General features: G+C 38.2%; 1 protein-coding gene across 3 annotated transcripts in view; it reads left to right on the forward strand.

The window, feature by feature from the left end:
• Window positions 1-335: 335 nt before the first annotated feature.
• Window positions 336-26,907, forward strand: part of ALDH1A3 (aldehyde dehydrogenase 1 family member A3) — a 58,668-nt gene continuing 32,096 nt past the window's right edge. For 2 of the 3 annotated variants that reach the window (XM_016424670.2, XM_007479471.3), the window contains exons 1-6: window positions 336-543; window positions 7,199-7,303; window positions 12,374-12,514; window positions 18,052-18,181; window positions 18,799-18,860; window positions 23,830-23,958. In XM_016424670.2, coding sequence (XP_016280156.1) covers window positions 445-543; window positions 7,199-7,303; window positions 12,374-12,514; window positions 18,052-18,181; window positions 18,799-18,860; window positions 23,830-23,958 — 666 coding nt within the window. In that variant the 5' untranslated portion in view covers window positions 336-444. The remainder of the gene's footprint in view (window positions 544-7,198; window positions 7,304-12,373; window positions 12,515-18,051; window positions 18,182-18,798; window positions 18,861-23,829; window positions 23,959-26,907) is intronic. The other variant, XM_003339986.3, reaches the window with a different exon arrangement.

Consider the following 26,907-nt stretch of genomic DNA (forward strand, 5'->3'; position numbering starts at 1 on the left):
TTTGTTTTTTTCCCTAAGGCAGAGGTGGAGGGGATTTGGTCCGTGGGCACTTTACCCTTGCGAGAAGGAGTAGGACCAGCTTCTCCGATACTTGGAAATGGGACTGGAGCTCTCCCCGAGTCCGGCCCGGCTGCGTTGCCCGTCCCAGAGGCGGATTACACCACTCCGCTCAAGCAGCAGCCTGCATTGGGCTGCCCCAGAAGAGAAACGAGAGGAGGGAGGGGGACTCAAGTTCCAGAAAGGGATGGCGGGGGTGGTGTAGTGGGGCGGGGTCTCCTCCGGAAACCAATTAGAGCAGCCCCCTCTAGCCAAGAGGCGTGGAGTCCCTCATAAAACAGGCGCTGGGAGCTGTCACCCTCCGAGGCGCATCCATCTGTCCCCGGGCTGGGACGCTGCAGACACGAGCAGAAAAGAAAGACTGGAAGGCGAGAAAGAGACAGGGTCATGGCCACCACCAATGGAACCTTGGAGAACGGGCAGCCGGACAAGAAGATGCCTCCCTTGCCGCATCCCATTAGGAATTTGGAGGTCAAGCACACGAAGGTGAGTCCTGCGGTCTCTGCTTGTCGGCTGAGAGAGGCCAGTGGGCACCGGGAAGCCCCTTACTGGGCGGGAACAGCAAGTAAGTATCTGGAGGAAAAAGAAAACTCGGAGTCCTCCTATGAGGCTCTCTGCTGTGCCTTCTGAATTCTCTGATCACATGTGACAGGCTCTCACCACCCTTTCTACACCGGGTCCCCCCAGAATCCTTTCGTCTCTCTATGGAAGGGATGGTTGTTGAACCTTGGTGGGTGTTACCTAATAGGTGAAACCAACTCTGTATTCCCAAGGCACCCCAAACTCTCTACAAGAAACTTGGGCAGTTTCTGAAAACGTATTAACAGCTTCCCAGGGGTGTCACCAAAAGCAAACACTCTCTCTCAGCAGTTTGGCTGAGGGGGTGAACATTTCAAACCAGATATGAAAAAGAGGGACCTTGCGCTGGAGGTGGTGGAAGTCTCCAGCTTCTCATTAACATAAAAAGCTAAGGGATGTTCCCAACATCCCACAGGTAGCCAGTCCCTTTCTGGATAGGCAGGTAGACAGGGAGACGTCCTTCTCCCTCCCAGGGCAGTTTGCAAGCTAATGATTCTGTCTGTCAATTAGAAGACCTTTTCTGGTCTTCGACGTGTTGTTGCACTTCCCGTGGCTGCATGATCTGTCTTTATGTAGTTTATCGCCTACTTGCCGCTTTTAACTAATAGCAGACATTGTCTGGTCGGCTGTGATTCAGAAGCTCTGTTAAATCTTATGGATCTTGTGGTGTGTGTTTAAAAGTTCTTTTTAAGCTCGCTCTTACATGGAACCGGGGTTATGTTTTTGTATGTTAAACAAAACCAGGCTTAGTGAGGTTTATTGGGCTACTTAGGGAACACATAAGTACCAGTTCTTAAAGAACTGATAGTATTTGAAATCTAAATAATTCTTTGTCTCCCGGAAACATACTGTTTATGAGAAATGGGGAAACAAAGAAGGAAACGTTTGTATTTGATTTATGCAGAATTTAACTATTAAAATTCCTAAAGAACTATATTTTAATAAAAAAATTTAAGAATCATATCTTATTGGTAAATAGTATGTTTCCTCATCTGTCCTTCCATAGACCACATAAGTATTACATTTTAAATTCAATTATAATTTTTTTAAAGCATTGTATCTCAGCCCCTTGAAAATAGCAGCTGGTATAAGCTGAGTATAAGAGAGTCAAAAGACAGAGCAGACTTTCTTGAGACCCTAGTAAAACTCCACTTGTTCTTTCGCCAAAGGGAATCCATTTTTAGTAAGACAATGGGCTTTCCTTTGTAAGACTGTAAGCTCAGAAGTTATAATTGTGAGCTCTACAAGGATGATTTACATGAGGAGTTTTTAACCTTTTTTGTGTCGTGGACCCCATTGATAGTGATAAGAAGTCTATGTATAGTTTTCAAAATAATATTTTAAGATGTATTTTAAAATATATAAGATTACAAGGGAAAATAATTCTATTGATATACTATCAAAGTCTTTTATTAAAAAATGAGTTCTCAGACCCCAAATTAAGAACTTCTGATTTTCATGAAGTATTGGAAACTATGAGACCCATGTGATTTTGTTTCATTCTCTTCTAAAAAGGTATTACGTCAAGTTGGGCCTAGGGACACTTCTTGCAAAGAGTCTGTGCTTGGTTGATGCTGTGGATGACTTATATTAAATGTAAAACCACAGAGTGAGGTCTTTTTGGCATTTTCATTAAGAAAGTGGGGTTTGAAAAGAAGAAACCTTTGACTTTCTTATCAAAAGCGTCTGAATTCATAAGACCCATGAGAGACCAATCTTATATTGAATTTCACATTATAGTGGATAGTGTTATAGCATTAGCACAAGTCTAATGTGTTTTTTAATTTTTGTAATATTTTATTTTTCCAATCTACATGTAGAAACAATTTTTCCTCATATTTTAAGTTCCAAATTGCCTCTCTCCTTTCCTTTCCTCCTTCTTTCCTGAGATGGTACGCAATTTGATATAGGTATACATGTGCTATCATGCAATACATATTTCCATGTTTGTCATGTTGTGAAGAGGTCTTACATGGATTTGAAGGGTACAAGCATTTAGAAAATCATTTCTTGTTGATTAAGTCGGAATTGTTTTAAAGTTCTTGTTTTGATCATGTCTTCTTCCCCACCCCAACTTCATTATTTATTATTGTTCCATAGATATACATAGATATTACTTTATTCATATATATATATCAAGTACTGCAGATATAGTGCTTGTACATTTCCCTCTGCCGATTCTACTTTTGAAAGTAGCCATTCCTGTCTTCTCAAGTATTTTCTACTGAACAAAGAACCTTGCAGACTATTTAATAAGACCATTATTTTATTTATTCTCTCGTACGTATTTCTTGATGTCTGTTGTATATTTCTGTGTTTGACATTTAATTTAATGTTATGTTCAAAGGCCTCATAACCAAGAGAGATGAATATTTATAAAAATCAAAAGGCCATTTCAAACTACACAAATAGTATTTGTCAAATATCTTAAATTTCATAAGAAAACCCCAAAATTTCTAGGTAATGAGACAAATATGCCATTTCTTCTCTTTTAGGATTTTTAGTACATATATATATGTGCTTGTATAGAGAGATCAACATATGCTTTTAGTGCATATTGTGCAAATATTTAGTGCATAGTGTAAATATTCATATTTGTGCGCATATATGTATTTATGCAATGCAGAAGCCAGAAGGCTAATGTTGCTGAAACATTACTTTAGTTTTAAAATATTTTCAAAATAATCAAGCTAGATACTAATATAGCTATCATGGAAGGATTTCAAGAAGAAGCTGGATGGCCACTGTCAAGGATGTTTTGAAACGAACTCTTAAATCAAAGGGTAGTTGACTCCTAAGGTTCCTTCTAAAGCCAATTCTTAATTAAGGATAATTTCCCCATAGTTCTTAGTGACCCTTTGAAAAGCCTAAATAGAGTAATCTCCATTAAGAAATCTGGGAATATATGTAGGTGAGTAAAGCATAATAAATGGTATTTTTTACAAGTAAACCTTATTAATGTACTATTTTTGTACTATCTAAAATAATATATGGTAAAAATACTTTAAGGATTATAGATGGACAAGTCCAAACCTTAAATACTGCTTGAAATGAAACTTTTCTACATGAAATAGATCTTCCCAATTTCCCGTACTTCGCCTTCATTATTTTGCGTGTGTGTGTGTGAGATATTTCATTCTTTTCCCCCCTTTATTTTGTTCCCATTTCAGTTTACAAAGGAACCTATCTTTGAAGGGGGCTATTGAAATTTTTCTTTCAGAACAGGTGGGGAATTAATATTGATGTGGCAGCAGGGTGAGCTGGCCTCAGTATATGAGCATGGATACTATTTTCTCACAAAAGAACTATATAAAGGAAAGAAAGCAATCAAGTTATGAGCTTATTCCTTGGGGATAGAGGAAATGGAAGAAAGAGAACTAGGAAGGAACCAAGTACAGAACACCAAAAATAATTTTAAATGAAATGCCGAGATGGGAAGATATGTGAAAGAGGAGCTCAATATGATTTGAGTGGCTAAATACAAACCATTTTACACATGTTAATACTATATTTTTAATGCTTAGTACTGTAAGGGTAGATCTCAATGAAATTACATTGATTAACTGCTTAAGAGCATAAGATTTATGGACTTTGATCTAGAATGGAATTGATTTTTACCAATTCATAGAATCACATATCTCAGAGAAGAAAAATTTGTTATCCGTTCATTTCTTTTAAAGTTTTAACTTTTACCTCCTAGTAGTTCATACATACTTTATGATTCTGAGTTGTTTAAATAGATTCCTTTCCAGATCCCAGAAGGAGCAGCCCTTCACTTTTCGGGTCCATTTCCCCCATTAACATTTCCCTCCCGGCAGCGAAGATAATATTTATGATTTCATGGCTCATTAATATGCCAATTTTATCTACTTTTTAAAAAGATACAATTTCCTCAGCTCTCTCTTATGTGAAGCACTTCTACAGGGTTATAACTTGCTTAAAAAAAAGAATCATGGAATGTGTTTTAGGTGAGTTTTCCTGGTTTTAGGGAGGACAGTAGGATGCTGTGAAGAGAGCGTTTTATTTGAAGTCAGAGAAGTTGAATTCAAATATTGGCTCTCTTACTGCCTGTGTGGCTAAGAACAAATCACTTAACCTCTCTGGGCCCAGTTTCATCATTTGTTAAATAAAGATTATAGGACTAGATGATGTCTAAGAAATCTTTGAACTCTATGTCCACCAAGTATTGTTTTTTTTTAAATACAGTACTATGTTCCAAATTGACTAAATAAAATTTTCAAAAAAAAAATTAAATATATTACTGACCGGTAGTAGTGAAATTGTAGATCCAATGGCTCTACTAGTATAGTAACAATCTGACCCTAAATGTTGGTTAGGGATTAGCAGTCTTTACTCTTCCTTTCCCACATTTTAAAGTGTAAGAATGCACTCAAAATCCTTTGTAGGATTTAAGAGATTGTAAACCCCTTGAGGACAGGGACTTTCCCCTTTTTTTGTCTTTATGTCCCCAGTGCTTCACTCAATGCCTCATCCTTAGAAATTTAATAAAAGTTTGTTGAATTGAATTGTTAGTGTTACATAAAGAAAGTTACTTCATTCTATCTAAAAATAATGAAATAAAAACATAAAAACATAAATCTCCAGGCAGCTAACTTTTGCTCCTGTTCCCAGGTTGCTCTCAAGTTATTGAGAAATGATAAGGATTAAATGTCATGTGATGAATGGTACCTTTGTGGAGGGAGGAGGGCATAAAAACACAGAAGTGAAGTCTGTAGACATCTAGTCTTTGCTGCTTATTTTTACAACACATTCGGAATTCCTTGTGCTGACTTTTCTTTTTCTCTCATTTAGAATAAAAACAATGAATGATTACAGTCATTTTCATTAACACTTTTAATCTAATGTCATTACAAGTATAATTTCATATTCTTGAGTCTTAAACTATTGAACCTATAAACGACCTTGGAGTCATTTAAGTAGAATCACAAAATCTCCACAACAACTTTAGATGTCAATCAAGCTTATCTTGTGATGGGCCATGAACTCCCCCTCCCAAATCCCTCAGGAGGTGACTATCCAGCCTTCACATGGCCTTCTTTTTAGAGGATGTGCATGCAACGCAGCATTTTTCTATCCTTATTTCTCCCTGTAACTGTGGAATATATATTGTGCATCAGAACACATGGACATACCCTAGAGGAAAGAAGATAAACTTGTTTTTGTCCTCTTCCTCCATTTTGGGGTTTGGCTTCTCACTAAAACACGGTTGTTTGTAGGATCCTTTGAGATTTTCTGTTTTTGACCTGTGCCCAAGAAATTGAAGAATGTTAGAGAATGATGGCACTGGAAAGGTGATGTGGTAGATAGTAGATTCTATATTACCATAGAATGACTCTTTAGTGTCATGTTCTTACCAAACTTTTATGGTGTTAATAGAGCAAAGGTACTTCTTATATTCCAGATTTAATTATATGCTTATCTAATTTATATGACCTCCTTGGAAATTGTAGTATTCTACATCAGCGAGTTTTCTAGATAACTGAAAGCTTGCTTCTACTGGGGAATAAAACATTTTTTTAAAATGTAAACATTTTGAAAAGCATTTCTAATATTTCATACTTTCTAGACAAAGTTTACAAAATATAATTTAATTATGCCTTTGTAACTCAGGGTCATTATTATAAATATTAACTGTTTAAGGGCTATTTTGTGTGTAGGACTGCTTGCCCTGACACTAAATGACCTTAACCTGCTTTTGGTGTTCATGGGTATTTTTTTTCTGTCCTCTCTCATGCTGTCAGCTCTTACTTCCTGTTGCTGCAGAATGCTTTCCTCTCTCAGACCAATTCTACTTTGCTATTCCTAATATGCATGTCAATGGACAGGATCTCTGAGATTCTCTACAATGGGAAGATTTTATGCTATGATATCTAAATATGCTAGAATTGTATGTAAAAGAAGAGTGAGTAGTTTCTGAGTTGGAAACTGGAAAGAAAACTATCTATGAGTAAAATGTTTGATCATTTATATATGAACTTTCTAATATCCATTTTGTCTGCTTTGAGACCTAGGAAGTTTAGAGCATGAACATTTATTCTCATTATCCAATTGTTGCCTTTTACTAGTATGCCCTATTTAAATAAGTCCTCTTTGAAAAATTCAGATTTATTTAACTGCATTTGGAGTATGAGATGATTTATTTTGTACACACACGCACACACATACACACATGCCCCTCTATATTTCATAGAAGACTTTGCCTTTTTTTAACCCTTACCTTCCATCTTAGAATCAATCGTGTATATTAGTTGCAAGGCAGAAGAGCAGTAAGGGCTAGGTAATGGGGGTTAAGTGACTTGACCAGGATTACACAGCTAGGAAGCATCCAAAGTCAAATTTGAACCTAGGACCTCCCATCTCAATGTCTGGCTCTCAATCCATTGAGCCACCCAGCTGTCCCCTAGATTTTACCTTTTATCTGATCAAGAGAATAAGGGCTGAAAGTGGGGAAGGAGGGAAGGGAACTAGTTCCTTAAAGTTTATAACAAAAATTAAAAATCTAGTTTAACCATAATGCTTGTAACATTTTTTTCCTGGTTAGATATTTATCAACAATGAGTGGCATGAATCCAAGAGTGGAAAAAAGTTTCCAACATATAATCCTTCAACTGTAGAGAAAATATGTGAAGTGGAAGAAGGAGACAAGGTGGGTTATTGGAATTTTTTTCTCCTTTTTTTTTCTGAGTAAGAGAATAATGAAGAAGTCTCTTACAAAGTACAACTGGCCCAAACATGGATTTAAGGTCTGTGATAGTTCAACATGTTGGTGTGCTTGTTTAAGAAGATTACAGAGAATGAGATCAATTATGGTAACTCCTCTGAAAAGATGGGTGTGTATATATATATATATGTGTGTGTGTGTGTGGAAGGCAATACTCTTTTTACCACGGATAGAACAGTTTCTCATCAATTATTTGAAATGGAAAATATTTAAAAATATAATCCCTAAACAAAATACTATTTGAGTAAGTAAAGTGTTACTGTTGCTGGTAAGTTTCATAACATAACTATAAAAAATAATAATAATAGCTAGTTTTTATATAGTGCTTTAAGGTTGGACAAAGCACTTGACATATGTTGTTTCATTTAATCTTCACAAAAACCCTATGAGGTAGATTCTATTATTATCCTAATTTTAGAGATGAAACTGAGACTGAGTAAAAGTGACTTACCTAGCGTCACATAACTACTAAGTTTCTGAGGCAGAATATTAACTGAAATAAGTCTTCCTGACTCCAAGTCCAGCACTATACTATACTAACTAGCTTTATATAAAATTTAGAGGTCCAGAAATTAACACTTACTTTTAATATATATATATATATATATGTGTGTATTTAATATATATGTATGTACTGAATATGAAAAGGTATATGTGTTTTTATATATATTCATATACAGACCTCTGACATTAATCATTATTCATTCATTCATTCATAAATCAGTGCAGGAAGCATCCAGGATGGAACGTAACCTATGCAATTTATTACCTTCTCTACAAATTGCAATGTTGAATTTCTTGGGACCCTGAAATGTTATTAATTGTCCAGGCAGAGTCAGTATGTGTTAGAGGCAGGATTTAATGGTATTCATGACTCTGGAGCTGACTCTATATTCCATTATGACACACAGTATCCTTCTTTCTCTTTTTTCTCTTTCCAAAATTTATACATATATGTATACATATATACATACATAAGGTATATATGTGTGTGTAAAAAACTAAAAATGGCCCTAACCAGATTTAGGAGTTCTCAGATGTATTCGATTTTGTTGCTTCTAATATGCTGTGGAATATATATATAATATGTATACACACATATGCTTCTATACACTTGTGGGATTTATATAGGTTATGCTCATACAGAATACATACACACATATTGTGCACTATGTGTATGTACGTCTAAATACATGTACATATACATATATTCACACATGTATTCTATAGCATACTTGAAGCAACAAGGTAGACTAGATCATATGTGTATGCATGTCTTTGTGTATATACATATATATTCGAGATACAAATCTATTCCATAGCAATTTATTGAAGCAACAAAGTAGAATATATAGAGTAAATGTGTATATGCATATACACATCATGTATTCATAAAATCGTAACCAAAAACGTAGTCCCTGTAAGCAAAGTGTCACATTTGCCCATTTGCACATTTAAAAACTATCAGATCCCAGGTCCCATCATTGCTGCTATCTTCTCTTTGAGATTAGCTCCCCTTTAGCCTGTTTCTATCTTATATGCATGTAGCTATTGGAATGTTTTTTCCTCCGTTAGGATGTGAGCTCCATGAGGACAAAGGCTGTGTTTTTGCTTTTCTTTGAGTCCTCAGCCCAGGGACTGGCACATAGCAAGTGCTTAATAAATGTTTCTTGACTGATTTAAAAGCCACGACACTCCCCCCATTCCCAATAATTCTAGAAAGTTTACAAAACTACTTGGAAAAAGAATATTGAAGTATTATCCTGGCAAAGGAATGTATTCTAACACCAAAGGCAGAAGAAATAAATATTTATTGGAGCCCAGAACTAGCCATAGTGGACATATGATACTCATACACACAATGTGTGTGTATGTATAAGCGAGAGATTGTATGGTGCTATGTAAAAAGAGCCTGCCTCTGACACATTCTGATGGGGTGCTCCGGAGCAAATTATAGCTTTTCAATGGCCCTGGCAACTCTCTAAAACTATAAGGTGCCGAGGAGTTTTTGATCTGTACTGATGGGAGAAATTCCCTCACTGAGGTCTCCTGCTATGGATGAAATCAGAGGTTGAGCCCCTCCCAAATAAATGACATCTCTCCAGATGTGTGGTATGTTGGATCTTCTGGTGTCCTCGTTTGTTAACTCCTCGGACCGTAAAGGTGTCCCTGAGTTCTCAAAAGCTCTATCAGAGCCTGTGCCACAAAGGCCAGCAGGTTTTACCAGACTGAAAAAAGCTTCAAGAATAGCTCAGGCAATGGACCATATAAGAACCAATCTTTAGGTGACAATTCTTTAAAAATAAGAATAGTGAGTCATAAAGAACGTTTTCTAAGGTTGAAGGGCTTGCAATCTGCATTTGTGGAGGGAATATTTATGCACGTGAAATCACAAATTTTGGACATTTTTTAACCTTTGCTTTTTGTCTTAAAATTAATACTAAGTATCAATTCCAAGGGAGAAGAGCAATAATGGCAAGGCAATTAAGGTTAAATGACTTACCCAAGAACACACAGGTAGGAAGTATATGGCCAGACTTGAACCCAGGACCTCTCATCTCCATGCCTGGCACTGTATCCACTCAGCTATATAACTACCCAAAATTCTTGACATTTTAAAGTATATGCTTGTCAGAAAAAAGAATTATTAATAGTCAGGTGACATGTATTTCACAATTTTATTTTTAATTGAATACCCTTCATTTCTATTAAAATATGGATGCATAGGGGGAAGGGGAAGTCTAGGTAGTTGGATATAATTCATTTATTATGCACAGAGGTAGATTAATAGGGGAAAGCATGTTATATTTGGGTTCAAATCTTGTCTCTAACAATTATTATTTGTGTTACCATGAATGCAACCAATTTTAACCTTTTTATTTTCATTTTTAAGATGAAAACAATAACCCCTGTGTTAACTCACAGGGTCATGGGGTGTTAATTTGGGGTGTATGAAAAGAGTGCTGGGCTCTTCTTTCTTAGAATTAATACTAAGACAGAAAGTAAGAGTTGTTTTTTTTTTGTTTGTTTGTTTTAAGGCAGTTAGGTAGCACAGTGGATAAGAGGATCAGGCACTTCCTGACAGTGTGACTTTGGGCAAGTCACTTAACCTCAATTGCCTGCCCCCTGCTACTCTTCTGTCTTGAAATTGATCCTATGACAGAAAGTAAAGGAGGAAGAAAGGGAGGGAGGAAGGAAGGAAGGATGGATGAATACTGGATTTGTAGTCAAGAGACCTGAGTTTGAATCCCCACCTTTGCTACTTACTAGTTGTTTATTAGGCTTCATTTTTCTCACCTATAAACAAAAGGGTTTGGACACTATTATTCTCCCATATGATATGGTGTCTTGCATGATAGTTTATGATTCTGTAGAAATTAAATGGCTTTTGGACCTATGTGTTATAAAACTGATGGATATTTCAAAGCTACAAAAATGCATTTTGCATGTATTTATTTGCCAAGGAGAATGAGGAATCATTCTGATTCACTTAAGAAGGAAATGCTAGCTAGCTAAGAGTGGGAAACCATATACACTTAGCCCCAAGGAAAACTGTAACATTCTGGCCTTATTAATAATGTGTTACTGAATGTCAACTGTAGATCAGGTGTGTACCAAAGAGATGAAATTACCACCTCCATAAGCTTATAATTTATAACAGGATCAGATTTTAGGGTGCAGCAATGAGGAGAAGAAGGAGAAAAGAGCTAGATCTTTGCACTGCATCGTGTTCAGTTTATCTCTTCTTCTGCCAGCTAAGCCACTTTGAATTCATTTGAGTAAAAGGCTCAGTCCCTTCATAAGTCCTCAGCTCTCCGCCCTTGGGTAGCTTTTCCAGCATCTCCATTGCTGGCCACACTTGTAACTACTTAAGCTGTATTCAAACTGCAGAGCTTGGGGTTCATCTGTTCCTAGTTGTTTCCTTTTCCTAATGTTGGTTTCCACATTTTCCCCCATCCTTGCCTTCCCTCCCCCAAGAAAAGTAAGAAAAAGAAAGAAAATTCTGGTAGAGCAGCTCATGGCAGATTTTTGGGGATGTTCAGTCCCCCTTTTTTTGACCTTCCTGATCAAAATGTGCCATTTTTTGGTAAGATTGAAATCAGGAAAACCTCTCCTTTTCTGGACCCAAGCTGTTCGGAAGTGTGGTCAGTCTTTAAGGTGGCTATCAGTCATATCTTTAGCTGAAAGAAAGGAGACTCGGGCTATACTGGGCCAACATTTTTGAGCTGCCTGTTAAGGAATAGAGTATTATAGAAATATGTTGGGGAAATGGAGATAAAGTTTATGAAACATAAATATGGGTAATATTATTTTCTATAATCTTAATTTTTTTGAGAAAAGATGATCATTTTAAAATGTGTCTTATTTTAGTGGGCATTTCTTCCCCACTTTTCACCCCCACTCTTTTCATAGGATACTGAATTTTCCAAAATGGCTAGTTCTGGGTTTTAATAAGAGTATCATTTCTCCTGTCTTTGGTGTTAGAATACATTTCTTTGCCAGGACAATATTTTAATATTCTTTTTCCATGTAGGTTTGTAAACCATGTAGAGTTGAGGGTTTTTTTTTTCTTGGTGGTGTCTATAAAACTGTGATCTAGGCCTGTGATGGTTTTTTAAATGTGCCACTCTGAGCAAATGAAATATTTTCACACTTTGGTCACAGCAGGGAAAAATATGGATGGAAGGTGATTAAAAAAATCAACCTTGTCTTCTACCCTCATCCCGCTCTCTTCTGCCATCACTGCCCTGTTTTTTCATGGTTCTATATTCTATATCCTATCATAGTCATAAAATATAATTTGGACAGTTCTTTAGTAATTGCTTGGCTATTGCTCTGTTTAGAAACATTGGAAAAGGCACAAAAATTAAGTTCATAATTCTTTGTGCAAATGTTTTTAGAGTCGTGTGTGTGTGTGTGTGTGTGTGTGTGTGTGTGTGTGTGTGTGTTTTAAAATTTTCTCTGTAACCTGAAGATGTTGTTTTGGTCACTTAGCCTGATATAGATAAGGCAGTGGAGGCCGCAAAAGCAGCATTCCAGAGAGGATCTCTATGGAGACAAATGGATGCCCTGAGCAGAGGCCGGCTCCTTCACAAACTGGCTGACCTCATGGAGAGGGACAGAATCATTTTGGCAGTAAGTAAATCGTACAATGAACAATAATAAAACTGCAAAGAGTTGACTGATTATTTCATTCTCTCCAGCCATTTAGCATATCAAGAAAAGAAAAATGGAGACTATTTTCAGCTCTTTCAGGTTTTTGATGACTGCTTGGCTGTAGGCAGATCTCAGTTTCTATAGGTTTTATTTTTTTATCAGATATTTTTCTCTGATTTTTAAAAAATTCAACTCCTTAACTACAAAAACATTAAAGGGTAGTTCAAACAGTAAATAAATTCTTAAGCCCATTCTTAGGCTTTTCCAATACAGGATGGTCAAGTAGGAAAGGGCACTTGGTCTCAAATTGGAAGGTCTGGATTTGAAGCCCACCTTAGACCTCTATTAGCTAAGTTATCCTAGACAAAGCACTCTCCCTCTTAGGACCTTGGTTTCATCATCTTTAAAATAGCCTGACTATATGCCTCATAGAGTAATTGTGAAGAAAACCCTTGTATATGTTAAAAATGCTAAACAAATATGACATAGTTTTCTATAAACCTGCTTCGATAAAGAGATTATCCAAGTGGCTCCAAGAAATGCTAGAGCTACCTTTATCTCAATATCCATTATGTTGTCAGTCATATAGTCAACAAGTTTTATCAAATGCTGCTTACTATGTGCTAGGCACTATTAAACACACGGGCAACTGTGCCAACTGAGACTTATTTTGAATTTTGTTGTTCAATCATTTTTCAGTCGTGTCTGACTCTGTGACTCCATTTGGAATTTTCTTGGCAAAGAGACTGGAATGGTTTGCCATTTCTTTCTCCAGCTCATTTCACAGATGAGGAAACTAACGCAATCAGGGTTAAGTGACTTGTCTGGGGTCACACAGTTAGTATCTTAGGGCAGATTTGAACTCAGGAAGAAAAGTCTTTCTCACTCTAGGACAAGCAAGCTATCTCCTGAATCATCTAGTTGACTTCCATTTTGAATAGTTACTCCTAAATTATTTTAGCCACAAATTACGTGGTAAGATACCTCATAAGATTGTCTCCCTTCTTGCCATTGAGTTGAAAAATTGGATCTCCTCTCCTTGGTTTGATCCTATCCATGGGAGTAAGGGGTAGACTACATATCATTTTCAAGAAATTTGAGCAGCATCCACAAAGACAATAAAACTATTTTCTTCCTTAACATTTGTTTCTTTTTTCACCTTCTAAAACTCTTTCTTTCTTAGAATTGATGCTAAGTATTAATTCCAAGATGAATTAATAGAAAGAAATAATAGAAATAAAAATTAATGGAAAGGACTAGGCAATTGGGATTTAGTGACTTTCTCAAGGTCACACAACTAGGAAGTATCTGAGGCCATATTTGAACTCGGGACCTCTGCTCTCCAGGTCAGGCTCTCTAATCACCGAGCCACATAACTGCCCAACCTTTGTTCCTTTAGGGTAGTGTTCTAAGGATAAAAACAAAAAGCTCTTCACATCTAACTTGTGGGCATTTTACTGGGAGTTTTGCTATCAGGAAAGCAACAGAATAAATGTCCCTGCAGAAACTGGAATCTTTCACTTACTTCTGAATTTGTTCATCTGGCAAGTTCATCCCGAGTGGGAGTGAGGGTAAGTGCCCTACCAAAGTAAGCATTTCTTGCCATTAGGACTCTGGTTTCTTCCTGCAAAGAAGGCCAGTTTCAACTCTTAAGCTGCCAAACTGGCTTTTTAAAACATCTCTCTTTTAACCAAGATGATCTCATCCATCTGACATCTCGACGTGGGCTAATAACTTGGTTATAGACTCTACCGTAGGTACCCCCCCACCCAAGCGATAATGTAAACATCTCCCGCGAGAAGAGCAGCGTAAAGATAACCTTCACTTTCCACCCTTTCTGTTGTTCTCACAAAACTGTATTTTGATAATAAAAGAAACGTCGGAGAAACTCACAACCAGAAGGAAGAGAGTTACTTTGCCATTAGGGTCATATTGCCCACAAGAAATAAGAGCTCTCCATTTGCCATGACATGAAAGGGGACAAGAGAATTACTGGCAAGTAGGGTAAAAACCACATCATAGGGAAGTGCCTATCAAACTCTACCTTGATATGGTTTTTCTGACGGCAGCATTTTCACACAGTGAAGTGCTTCTTTTAGTCTTGTTAGCATTTCGGTTTTAGTGGTTTTGACAGAGCTGTTTACCCATTTCTGGTGTAAAATGTTCAGAAACAGATGTGGGTGCATCTGGTGTCCCTGGAATTCTCTCCATTACTGATGTGCTTTAATCACAGAGTGTAGCTTTTTGCGGTTACACTTCTGGGTCCTCCCTCAGAGCTGCCTTTTAAAAATCTCCTTTTCAACCTGCTGTTCCATCTCTGGACCTCACCCATGTGAGGTCTCCCCTGTAACAAGTCATGTGGCAAAGTTGATGATGTCAACAGTTTTCTCCTAGTCTTTAAAACAATTCATTTTGTGTGCCACAAGTTTGGATTCTAGTTATTTAGAAGGTAGGTTTGTTTAACTAAAATCTTAAGGGGTAAAAACTCAGACACATTTGGGGTTAATTTATGACCTATCAATACAGCAGCGATACAACTGTGCGCAAAACCTGCGGTGTTGGGCTTCACTGTTTATGCCATTTTTTTCCAGGTTGGGAATTAGGGTATTATGCTATCCAAGTCCATGTGGACAAAACAAACTGGGCAAACTTAGATGCTAGCCTAATGGAATTTCCAGGGGTTAATAGACTCCTGTATTCTAAGATCCACTCTGGAAAAAGAGAAAATATAGGATAACTTACAGGACATCTAACATATGCCCCTCTGCCTTCTAGAGTAAGTCTATATTATTAAAAAAAAAATACAACCCTTACCTTCCATCTTAGAATCAACACTGTGTATTAGTTCCAAGGCAGAAGAGCAGTAAGGGTTAGGCAATGGGTTTTAATGACTTGCCCAGGGTCACACAGCTAGGAAGTGTCTGAGTCCAGATTTGAACCCAGGACATTCTGTTTCTAGGTCTGGCTCTCTATCCACTGAGCCACCTAGCTTTCCCCTAGACCTATATTTCTAGTGACTATTTTTAGCTATCCAAATTCAATCAATATTTATTAATTTAATAGAAGCAACAGGTGGCACAAAAGATGGAATGGTAAGTCTGGAGTCAGGAAGCCCTATATTTAAATCCTATCACAGACTCTTACTAATTAAGTGACCTTGGACAACTCATTTAACCTCTGGCTGCTTCAGTGTCCTCAATTTTAAAAAAGGAATAATAATAATACCCACTTCCAAGGGTTATTGGGAGGATCAAATAAGAGAATATATGTAAAATGCTTAGCATAGTGCCTGGCACATAGTGGGTACCATATAAATGCAAGCTGTGATTGTTATTGTTAATAAGCATTTCAAGCACTAATCAAACAGTCCTTGCCTTCAAGGAGTTTATGTTCTATTTTGGGGGTTTGGTGGGATATGGACCAGATATGAGATAAATGCACATTAGAGGGGGAGGAAGGGAGGAGCAGAGAGGGGGAGAGAAGGAAGGAAAGAGGAAGAGAGAGAGACAGAGATAGAGAGAGAAAATAAGCATAAACAACTGGGGAGATCATGAAAAGTTTGTGCCATGGGACACAAAAAAGCTGTCTCTGGACAGAGTGATTGGTTATTTTATTAGAAACACTAAAGCCAGCTCCAATATTGAATCGTTCTGTGGGCTGACTCATTTGGCTTCAGCTGGAAGAGGTGGCACCTGTGTGGGGCCTTGAAGGTAACTAGAAAATGCTAAGACTTGGATTTTAATAGGGAGTAGATTTCAAACCTTGGGAACAGCCCATGCAAAGACAAGGAAACAGGAGATGAACACCGAGTTCAGAGAGGAGCCAGGAATTTATAGTACATGAAGGGCAGTAATAGGAAATGTGTCTGGAAAGGTAGGCAGGAGCTATCATTCCTGAGGTTCACCTTGAAAAAGCACACATTTCAAACAAAATTTGCATCAGTGTGAGGCCTCAATGTAGCCTAGTACATGGCACTTTAGAATTAGAAACAGAACATTGGAGGATGAGTCCCAGCTGCAACCCTGACTTATTTTGTAACTCTCAGCAGGCAGGCTCCCTCTCTTTTGCCTCAGTCTTCTCATCTATTGACAAAAACCTACCTAGTTGTCAAAGAGGTAGTTTAAGAATTATTGGCTTTGACCTGTGGAGTGTTGTCTCCCTAAGGTGGGGGAGAAGGGGTGTTAAAAAAAAAGAAAGAAAGAAAAGTGTAGAATCCTGGAAGGAGCACAGGACTTGGAATTCGGAGGGCTACATTTGAGTCCCAGATCTTCTACCTTCTAGTTGAATGACTGTGAGAAAATCACTTTAATCTCCCTGAGCCAGCCTTAGTTTAACCCCCCTATTAAATGGAATGAATAATACTTATACTGCCTATATCACAGGGTTGTTTTCATAAAAGTGCTTTGTAAACTGCGAAGCATTCTGTAAACGTGAGAGATGATCATTAGTAAGTGTCAGGTGTTTAATGTCGTGACTCTACTAGTATCTTACCATTTACAGACATGGAGACTCAGACTTTGAAGAAGCCCAGGTATTGCGTCTCAGTCCATTTACTGGTTGTCCAGAAGTTGAGCCTTGGGCTATGTGGCAGTGTGGCAACTTCCTGTATTTAGGGACAACTGAAAGTTTCAATGGTAGAGCTTTAGAAAAGCTTGAACTGGGAGGGCTTGTCTGTTGAACAAAAAGGGTTCTCTTAAAACGTTGCTGAAAATAGAAAATAACCCCTGTCATTTAGTAGCTACAGCAGCCTCAGTAGATAATAATCGCCCTTATCATGGAGGAAAAGCCTATTCAGCTTCTATTGAGAGCTAAAGTATTTGAACACCAGCAGAGAATGATTTCATCTTTGTTTAGACATTTAATTCTACCAGGGGATAGCGCTTCTCTTGTGTGCAGAGATGTTCTTTCCAGAAGAACGTCAGTTACTCTGCAGTGACGGAAGCCAGCCTGTGTGAGGGGAAAAAGCATTATTTTAAGTAAGCCCAGATCTTCCCCCACCCCCTTTTTCTTTCATTGCCCTTCACTTTCCAAAGCTGCCACTGGACAAAGTGGCTGGCTATTTTATCAGAAACACTGAAGCCAGCCTCAATATTGAAAATGATTCTTGTGAACGAACAGGCCCACATGACAAGGTTAAACAACTAAAGCTGTTCTGTGGGCTGACTCATTTGGCTTTAGATGGAAGATCAAATGTAAAACTTTATTTCTTTCCAGTGATGCTTCAAATTAGCTTTGAATCCGGGTGGTCCCACCGAGATGCATATAACTCATCCCCCTTGCCTGGCTAGTGGCCCAACTCTTAGGTGTTATGAAATAAAAGCAGCACATGCCAACTTTGGTCAAAATTTACTATTTTCAAGTAACTTTATTATTTTTTTTAAAGAAGGTGCATCTATGAATGTGGTCCTGGACAATAAAAGCCTAGGACCACACTGTATTCTCCTCTTTCCTATGTAGATTTCACAAACCAAGAACTGGCAGGTATTGATTGATATGCCATTTTATTCTTGGTACAGACTCTGGAAACTATGGACACAGGAAAACCTTTTCTTCATGCCTTTTTCATTGACCTGGAGGGCTGCATCAAAACACTCAGATACTACGCAGGGTGGGCAGACAAGATACATGGCAGAACGATTCCAGCAGGTAAGCTAGAGCAAGATCAAAAGTTCACTTCTGAATTTCTCATGTGGTTGAGGCTTCTGAGGCAGAGAATCTGCTCTATTACCACTAGACAAAGGGAAACAGCATTCAGTTGAGATCCAGCTTTTGTTTTGGGGAGGCTTTGAAGTAACTTTGAACTAAAAATTATCTTTTTTTTGTTTTTGTCTTGTTTTGTTTTGGATCCTGGGTCTCTCTATCTTTCCCAGGCTGTAAGGACAGAGGCTATTCATGGGTGGCTCCTACTGTTGATCTTAAAAGCTTTGAATTACCCTGTTTCTGACCAGTTTATTCATCTTTAGTCAACCTGGTAGCCCCCAGCTCTCCAGTGGTCACCATATAGGTACTCAATTTAGTGTAGATATATGATTGGCTTTTAGCCTACTGCAGCTCAAAATACCTGAACACAAGTGATCCAGCCTCCCCGAGCAGCAGGGATTACAGGTGTTCACCACCATGCTTAGCCAAGAATTGCTTTTCATAGTTCACACAAATCCCCTAAAGACACTGCTTAATGCCTGTAATTATTATCCCAGGTTAATATAAATATATGTGTATGTGTGTGTGTGTGTTTCCTCTCCCCACCTTCATTTCTCTTACAGATGAAAATGTTGTGTGTTTTACCAGGCATGAACCAATAGGTGTCTGTGGAGCAATTATTCCTGTGAGTATACTAGCTTTTTCCAAAGATGTTGTATGTCAAGTGCTTTGAACCAATGTCCAGCAATTTTGCTTTGTTCAAGTGGATTGATGCCTTGAAAGTATTTTGTAGACTATAAATTGCTATCTAGATATAAATTGTTGAACTACATTTAATTGACCAAAGCAAGCCACTCTTTGACTTCTCTTCTTCAGTCAATTAAGCATTTAGTGAGCACTGAAGTAGGCACAGGGGACACAAAAATTAAAATACTCTCAAGGAAACTTACATTCTGATTTTGAGAGACAATAACAATCTAGAGAGATACATGCAGAATGAGGACAAGGAGCATTTACCAATAAATAAAAGGGAATTGGGGAGGGAGGGCAGTAGCAATTGGAGAATCAGGAAAGGCTACATGTAATTTCTGAGCTGCATGTGGAAGGAAGTGAAGGATTCTACTGAGTTGAATAAGTTTAATTTTCCAACTCCATAGCATGGTGGAACCTAACTGGTTTCTTGAAGGCTAAAAGTTAGGAATAAACTATAATTCTTTTCTGGCAACATAAGTACATTGGTCCATGATCCAGGACAATTCTGAGGGATCTATGAGAAAGAACACTACCCACATTCAGAAGAACTGTGGGAATGGAAACACAGAACAAAAACAACTGCTTGATCACATGGGTCGATGGGGATATGATTGGGGATGTAGACTAAATGATTACTCTAGTGCAAATATCAAAAATATGGAAATAGGTCTTGATCAATGACACATGTAAAACCCAGTGGAATTGCTTATTGGCTATGGGAGGGGGGTGGGAGGAGGGGAAAGAAAGAACATGAATTATGTAACCATGAGGAAATATTCTAAGTTAATCAATTAAATAAAATTATTCAATTAAAAAATTTTTTAAATAAAAAAATATATAAGGACATTGGTTCAATTGGAATGATCTCCTGTTTATTCAGAATAATTTGAGACAGGCTACTGCCTTAAATGGAATTCTATAGAGTTTATGAATTAGAGTAAATTCTCATCAATAAGAGGTGCCATGCTTTAGAGGACGGAGAGTCAGCCTCAAAGTTAGGAAGATTTACATTCAAGTCATGCCTTTGGCACATCCTGGATGTGTGACTGGGCAGAGCACCTAACCTCTCATTGCTCTGATAAACTCTCTGCAGAAGGTGCTAGCCTGCTTTGGAAGAGGGAGTTCCCTCAGAAGTTCTCTATAATTATGAAATCACAGCTCCAGTCCCTATTCCCAGCCTGGTCTAATCAATGAGAAGTGTTTAGCCTCTTGTATGAAGGTGTAAGCCATAGCTTGATGGAAGACTGCCAGGTTATTGTAGGGCACAAGCCCGAGATTAGGTAGATTTAGAATCTAGGCCTCGTGCCACCACTACCTGGCCTACTTACTTTATCTCTTGAGGCCTTAGATAGCTTGTCTATAAAATAAGGAGGTGGAACTAAATGATCTCCAAAGCCTATTGCGGTTAATCACAGCATAACTTTGAGCCATCGTAGCTTGAGACAGCATTATTTAAAATCAATAAACAGAGGAAGAGCCAGGCCTGGAGACAGGAGGTCCTGGGGGTTCAAATCTGACCTCAGACACTTTCTAGCTTTGTGACCCTGAGCAAATCACTTACCCCCCTTGTCTAGCCCTTACCACTCTTCTGCCTTGGAACCAATACCCAGTATTGACTCTAAGACAGAAAGTAAGGGTTTAAAAATAATCAACAAATAGTTTCACACTGAATATTAATGGGATCAGAAACACTGGCAGGTCCAGTTAAAGCTATGCATAAATATAAACATGATTTCCCACTTCATATGGGAACCACATGTGCTCTCTGCTAGGAGACCTGCACATAAATGTCCAAATGGCTACTAGTTCGTATGTGAAGGAATGGTATTTACAAGGAGATTTCAATATTCACAGCTGACTCTATTTTCTCTTATTTCTTTTACCACCCTCACCTCTACCTACCCTTTCCCTTGGTTGTTCTGTTTGATCTGGATCAATTCCTCGGAGAGCTTACCTCTCTTAGCCAGGTCCCTCACACTGGTTTCTGCCCCTGAGGCTGCCATGCTTCCTCCCAGATATCAAAATAGATCTCTCTTATTCTACCACCTTCTCAAGGTATTAATTAGCTAATCTGATAAACTGATCCCTTCTAATGGCATTTTAACCATGACCCCCTTGGGGACAATACCTTTCTTTTGTTGTTTAATCCATTAGTGACTGGTGGTGGGAATTTTAGGCTGTGACAAGTAGGTGGAGGAGTGATTTATGAGTGGGTAGGGCCTTGTGATAACTACAGATCAGGCCACACAGGTGGCCACCTAATCTCCAGCCCTTTGGGGATCTGTTAGAAGAAGGTGTTGGTATGCTCATTATTTCTTCCTTTGCCTCTCTGGGACTTAAAGAAGCCTATCCCTTGATGGTGGTCAAATGGGGTTCTATTTTGGGAAACTCATTTGGTTTCACTCAACTGAAACTACCTAATTGTCAAATTTGATTGTCTTTTCCTCAGTTCCTCTTCTTGATTTCTCGGTATCATTGGATACTCCAGGTCATATCTTATCCTCCCCATATGGTCTCTGCTCTGGGTTTTTGTGAGCTGCTGTCTCTTAGTTCTCCTCCTCACTCTCTTCTGCTATCCAAGGTCCTCACTCTCTTCTGCTAGCTTTTTATCCATGACCTATCTCTCCCACATTCCCCTATATGTGGGCAACTCCCATCATTCTATTGGACTTTTTTTCTCCATATTCTCTCACTTGGGGAACTCATCAGCATCTGTGAGTTAAATTATCATCTCTATTTGGATGACTCCCAAGTTTTTATATTTATAAAATGTCTCTCTGCTTTATCTCCCAGTACCAGCTACCTATAGCAAATTTCAAGTGGATGTCCTGTGGTTTCACAAATTAAACATATCCATTATATAATTCATTATCTTTTCTCAAAACCCTCTTCAGCAATTCTCTACTAGAGGGAAGTAGTTGGCCCAAAAGTTAGTGAACAGATAGTGATGGACTTAATATCAGGGAGTTCTGAATTCTAATCCTACTTAGACCCAATATCTGTATGACTCATAGCTGGTCATTTGATCTTTCAGCCTTAGACCCTCAAATGTAATATGGAGAAAGTATCAGCAACTAATTCATAGGTTGTGAAGATCAAATAAGTAACATAGTATTATCAGGGATACCACCATCCTTCCAGGCATCCATAGTTGCAACCTTAGTATCCTCTGACTTGTCATTCCCTCTCACCCCACCTATGCAAGCAATTGCCAAATCTTGTCATTTCTACCTTAATATTTCTTACATATATCCCTTTCTCTTCCCTCACAGCCTCATTCCGACTTTTTACTTCTTGTTTAGATTATTATAATAGCCTCCTGATTGGTCTTCCTGCCTCAAGCCCCTCCCCACTCCAAACTATCATCCTCCACCTGAGATTTTTTTCTAAAGCACAAATCTACTCAATAAACTCCAGTGGCTCCTGATTTCTTCTAGGATCCCATAGAAACTGTATGAAAGTAACAACTTGGCCCCTTCCTACATTTTTAACCTTCTTTCCCTGGACTCTACATTCCAACCAATCTTTCCTTCTTTTTGCTCCTTGTGCATGATGCTCTATGTCCCATCTTTATATATGCCTTTTAAGTGGCTGTTCCCCATGCCTGGAATGTTCTCCCTCTTAATCTCTGCCTCATAAGATCCTCCATTTTCTTCATGACTTGGCTTAAGAGATCCCTTCTTTATGATAATTTTCCTGTTTGCTCTAGCTGCCCCTGTAAGAGGACCTTGTATCTGCTTTGTAAGTGTTTTATAAATACCCATATTGTGTAAATGTAGTAAGCTTCTTAAGGGCTTTGACTTTTGTTTTTATAAGCCAAGTGCTTAGTACAGTTTTAGTTCCTAATAAATGCATTTTGCTCAGTTTGGCTGGTTGGTTGGGAGAAGGGAAGTTGAAAAGGAGAGGCATGGGCAGAGAAGATAGAAATTAAATAGCTTTGTTCAGATGCCACATCATATAAGGGAAAGAATGTTGAAATTGGATTTGTCCTAAATCATAAGTCCAGAGTTAGGTTTGAAGATGTACCCTGACATTTACTGTGTGACCTTGGGCAAGTCATTCTGCTTTTCAAAGCCTGTTTTCTCATCTATATAATTAAAGATTTGGGTGAGGTGATCTCTAAGGCCCTTTCTTCTCTCTAGCTCTTTGCAATGTTTGATTTCTTTCTGTCTCACCAGGAGCCACACAATCACTTCTGGTCTCTGAAGCCCTTTTCAGATTTAGAACAGAGGTTCTAAACCTTTGTGTAGGTACCACTGACCACTTTGGTAGTTTGAAGAAGTCTCTGATCTCTTTTTAGAATAATGGTTTTAGATACATAAATTATATATATATGTGTGTGTGTGTGTGTGTGTGTGTGTGTGTGTGTGTGTGTATCTATCTTTACTAAGGAAATCAATGATATTGAAATAGTTATCAAACTTAAAAAAATTAGATAACCTCAGGTTAAGAATCCTTGCTTTAGAACTATGGATCTTATGAAGAGAAAAAAAAAGGAACCAGATAATAGAACTTTTAACCTTATAGGCAAACATCATCATCATAATAGCTTATATTTATGTAATGTTTTAAGGCTGGCAAAGTACATATTGCCTATATCTCATTTGATCCTCACCACACACCTGTAAGGTAAGTGCTATTAGGCTAAAAGAGGTGAGTGTTTCCAATTGGGGTTGAAAACGGTCACCATGGTGGTAATTAGTCTACCCTAATAATGGCTCTATGATTACCCAGGTATATAAATGATGATTCCATTTTCCAAAGATTCCCCCCTCCCAGAACAACCAACTCTTTTTTCACTGTTTCCTTCTTAGCCAGTAGATGTCACTGAAGGGAAAGGGGTGATGTGTAGACCATTTATCTCCAAAGCCAACATCAAGACAATGTCTGCTTTGTTTCAGTGGAACTTCCCATTGATGATGCTTATTTGGAAGATGGCACCAGCCCTCTGCTGTGGGAATACCATCGTTATTAAGCCAGCTGAGCAGACACCCCTAACATCACTTTATCTTGGATCTTTGATCAAAGAGGTAGGATGTCTAAAAGAAAATATTTTGTGTCCTTGACAGCATACCCACTCCTAGGAACCGAGCCATGGAGCAAGATAAAATTGCTCCAATCAAGATTTACCTAGCCTAGTGTTGCAAACTTATTTACAGTTGAGTGGGCAGGATATCACTCCCTAAATTTTGCTTGGCAATCTAATTTTTTTTCCATTGCTCATGGTTGCTGAATTAGAAGTAACTCTATTCCTTCCAGTCAGGCTAATGAGGGCATTTAACTTTTATTATGGGTTCAATGTAATAATTTAGAGCCAACTGTTTTGCTTAGTGAATTTACAAAAGAATGAATGCTGAGGAAGGTTATCAGAAAAAGAACAGAATATGCAGGAAGTTCATCAGGCCTCTCAATTGTGGGATGAAAAGCTATCTGGAAGGGATGATTTAACTTAATCTTGCTTATTCTGGCTGAAGTCACAATACATAAGAGCAAGCCCAGTAGACCAAAGTCTTGACATGAAAAATAATTGATATTCAGTTGAAGTAATTTGGGTTTGGGTTTTATTTTATTTTATTTTTGTTGGGAAGTAGGGAAAAGATGGTAAGTAATATAGTGGAGGAAAGCACTCACTGGTCACAGGACTCGATCCTTCCTCTCTTTACCTCTAGCCCCTATTAGCTCTGTACAACAGCAAAGTCACTTTGCTCTGGGCCTTTGTTTCCTCACTCATAATGAGAGATGTGTAATATGTTGCTCTAAGTGGTCCCTTCCAACTCAAATTCTCTAAAGTCAATAATAGCTATGTCTTTCTAGAACAGAGAAGTAAACACATCCTCAAGGAAAAACCCTACAACATATTTTTGGGTTTGTGGTTCAGTTGGGTCTGACTCTTCATGACCCTATTTGAGTTTTTCTTGGCAAAGATACTGGAGTAGTTTGCCATTCTTTTCTGTAACTCATTTGACAGATGAGGAAACTGAGGCAATCAGGCTTTAAGTGACTTTCCCAGGGCCATACAGCTAGTAAGTATTTGAGGATGGGTTTTAACTCAGGTATGCCTGACTCTATGCCCAGCATTCTACCCGCTGTGCTACCTAGCTGGGAACTTGCTACTAACTTTATTTGTATCAGGAATTGAGAGAAGAAACTAGCTTTGTTCTTATAATACGCTTAACCCAGTGTCTGGCAAATTATGCAATTGTTTATTTCCTTCCTTCCTTTCTTGGGCAAGGGATTGGGGACCTATCTTTGGTTTTCAGCTTTGCTATTACATTTGACATGCCAACATTACTGAAAACATAGTAGGTTAAAATGATCCACAATTCACCAGATTCTCACTTGGCCTTGTACTAATGTTTGAAGACTTAATTCACGTTTGTTTAGCTTGTGCCTTCCAAACCATCCAAATTCTGTTTTAAGAACTTCTCTCTGGAGGAAGTAAAAAAGATATGCTTGTTATATCCCCCAAATGTGGTCATCCTAAATACATTAATTTCTGTGGCAACATATGTAACTCATTGGGAACAGATAGCTGTCATCATCCCAACGTGGTATATGGTTTCACTTGATCCTACAGACAGTTCTCACTTTACACAAGTAAACCATTCCACAGGCCTCTACAGAAAACCATTTTTACATAATGCAAATTTTCCCATGGACATAGGAGGGAGGGAGGAGGCAGGGGCAGCACAAGGTTCGAGGACATGTATAAGTCAAGGACTGAAAAGGGTAGAATTGCTGATCAAGCCTCCTGATCTAACAGTGATATCAGTTTCTCTGACCCTCCTTTCTTCTACTTTCATTTTTTTAGTTTTTTTTTTGGTGGAAGCAGGGAGTGGAAATCTGCTGAACACCCAGATGAGGGGCAGAAGCAGAGAGAGACTAGTACTATGTTAACAAAGGTGTTTGGGGGAAATGTGGATTTCTTTCAGAATTCTTTATGGAAAGTTGAACTTGCCCAATGCTAATTTACACAAAGCAAGAAGTGTCCGTAATTGAGTACCTATCCTTAGTGGAGACACCATGGTGACACTGAGAAGAAGGCACAATCTAATTATAATACATGTAATTGTAAATGTATTACAATTAGATTGTGTGTATATATATTATCATATTATACAATTAGATATATATACATATATAAAACACAATCACACTGAACAATCAAGAACAATTCATCCAGTTTTGTCTTCTGCCACCATTTGGAAAATGACAACAGCAAATTCCACAAACATTTATTTTTATTTATTTATTAAGTACCTGTTATGTCCTGGCACTATGCTAGAATTCTGAACTGTCTCCTAATCTCCTGACATCTTGAGATGTCTCCTAATTGCTTTTCCTCCCTCCAGTCTCTTTCCATTCCAATCCATCCTCCAGCACTAGCACCAGAATGATTTCCCGAAAAGTGCAGGTCTAACCATGGCATCCCTCTACTTCATTAGCCCTCACATCTTTAGGATCAAAAATACCTCTGCTTGGCATTTAAGGAACATGGTCCCTTCTTTCCAGTCTTCTTTCCTTCATTGATCTATTCTAGAGCCCGTCCATACTGGCCTATTTAGCTTTCCCCACAGATGATGTTCCATCTCCCTTCTCTGTGCCTTATGTTGATGGTCCCTTTGCCTGGAATGCTCTGCTCTGTCTTCTCATCTCAGACTCATAGGCTCCCTGGATTCCTTCAGGCTTTAACTCAAATGCTGTTGTCTGTCTGAGACCTTTCCTCATTTATCATTCTTCTGATTACCGGTGCCTTCCCTCTCAAGCTTACCTTGTATCCATTGTGTATACATACATGATTTGTGTTTTATGTATACATGCACTTTGTGAGTGTATGTGTATGCACCTTGTCTCCCCTCTTTAAAATTTAATATTAGAGGGCAGGAACCATTTTGTTTTTGTCTTTATATCTCTAGCACTTAGCATAGTGTCTCTGTAATATACATAGTATGTATTTATAAGCTTCTATTGATTGATTG

This window comes from Monodelphis domestica, chromosome 1 (assembly GCF_027887165.1).
Source record: "Monodelphis domestica isolate mMonDom1 chromosome 1, mMonDom1.pri, whole genome shotgun sequence".
In the NCBI taxonomy this organism is placed as follows: domain Eukaryota; kingdom Metazoa; phylum Chordata; class Mammalia; order Didelphimorphia; family Didelphidae; genus Monodelphis; species Monodelphis domestica.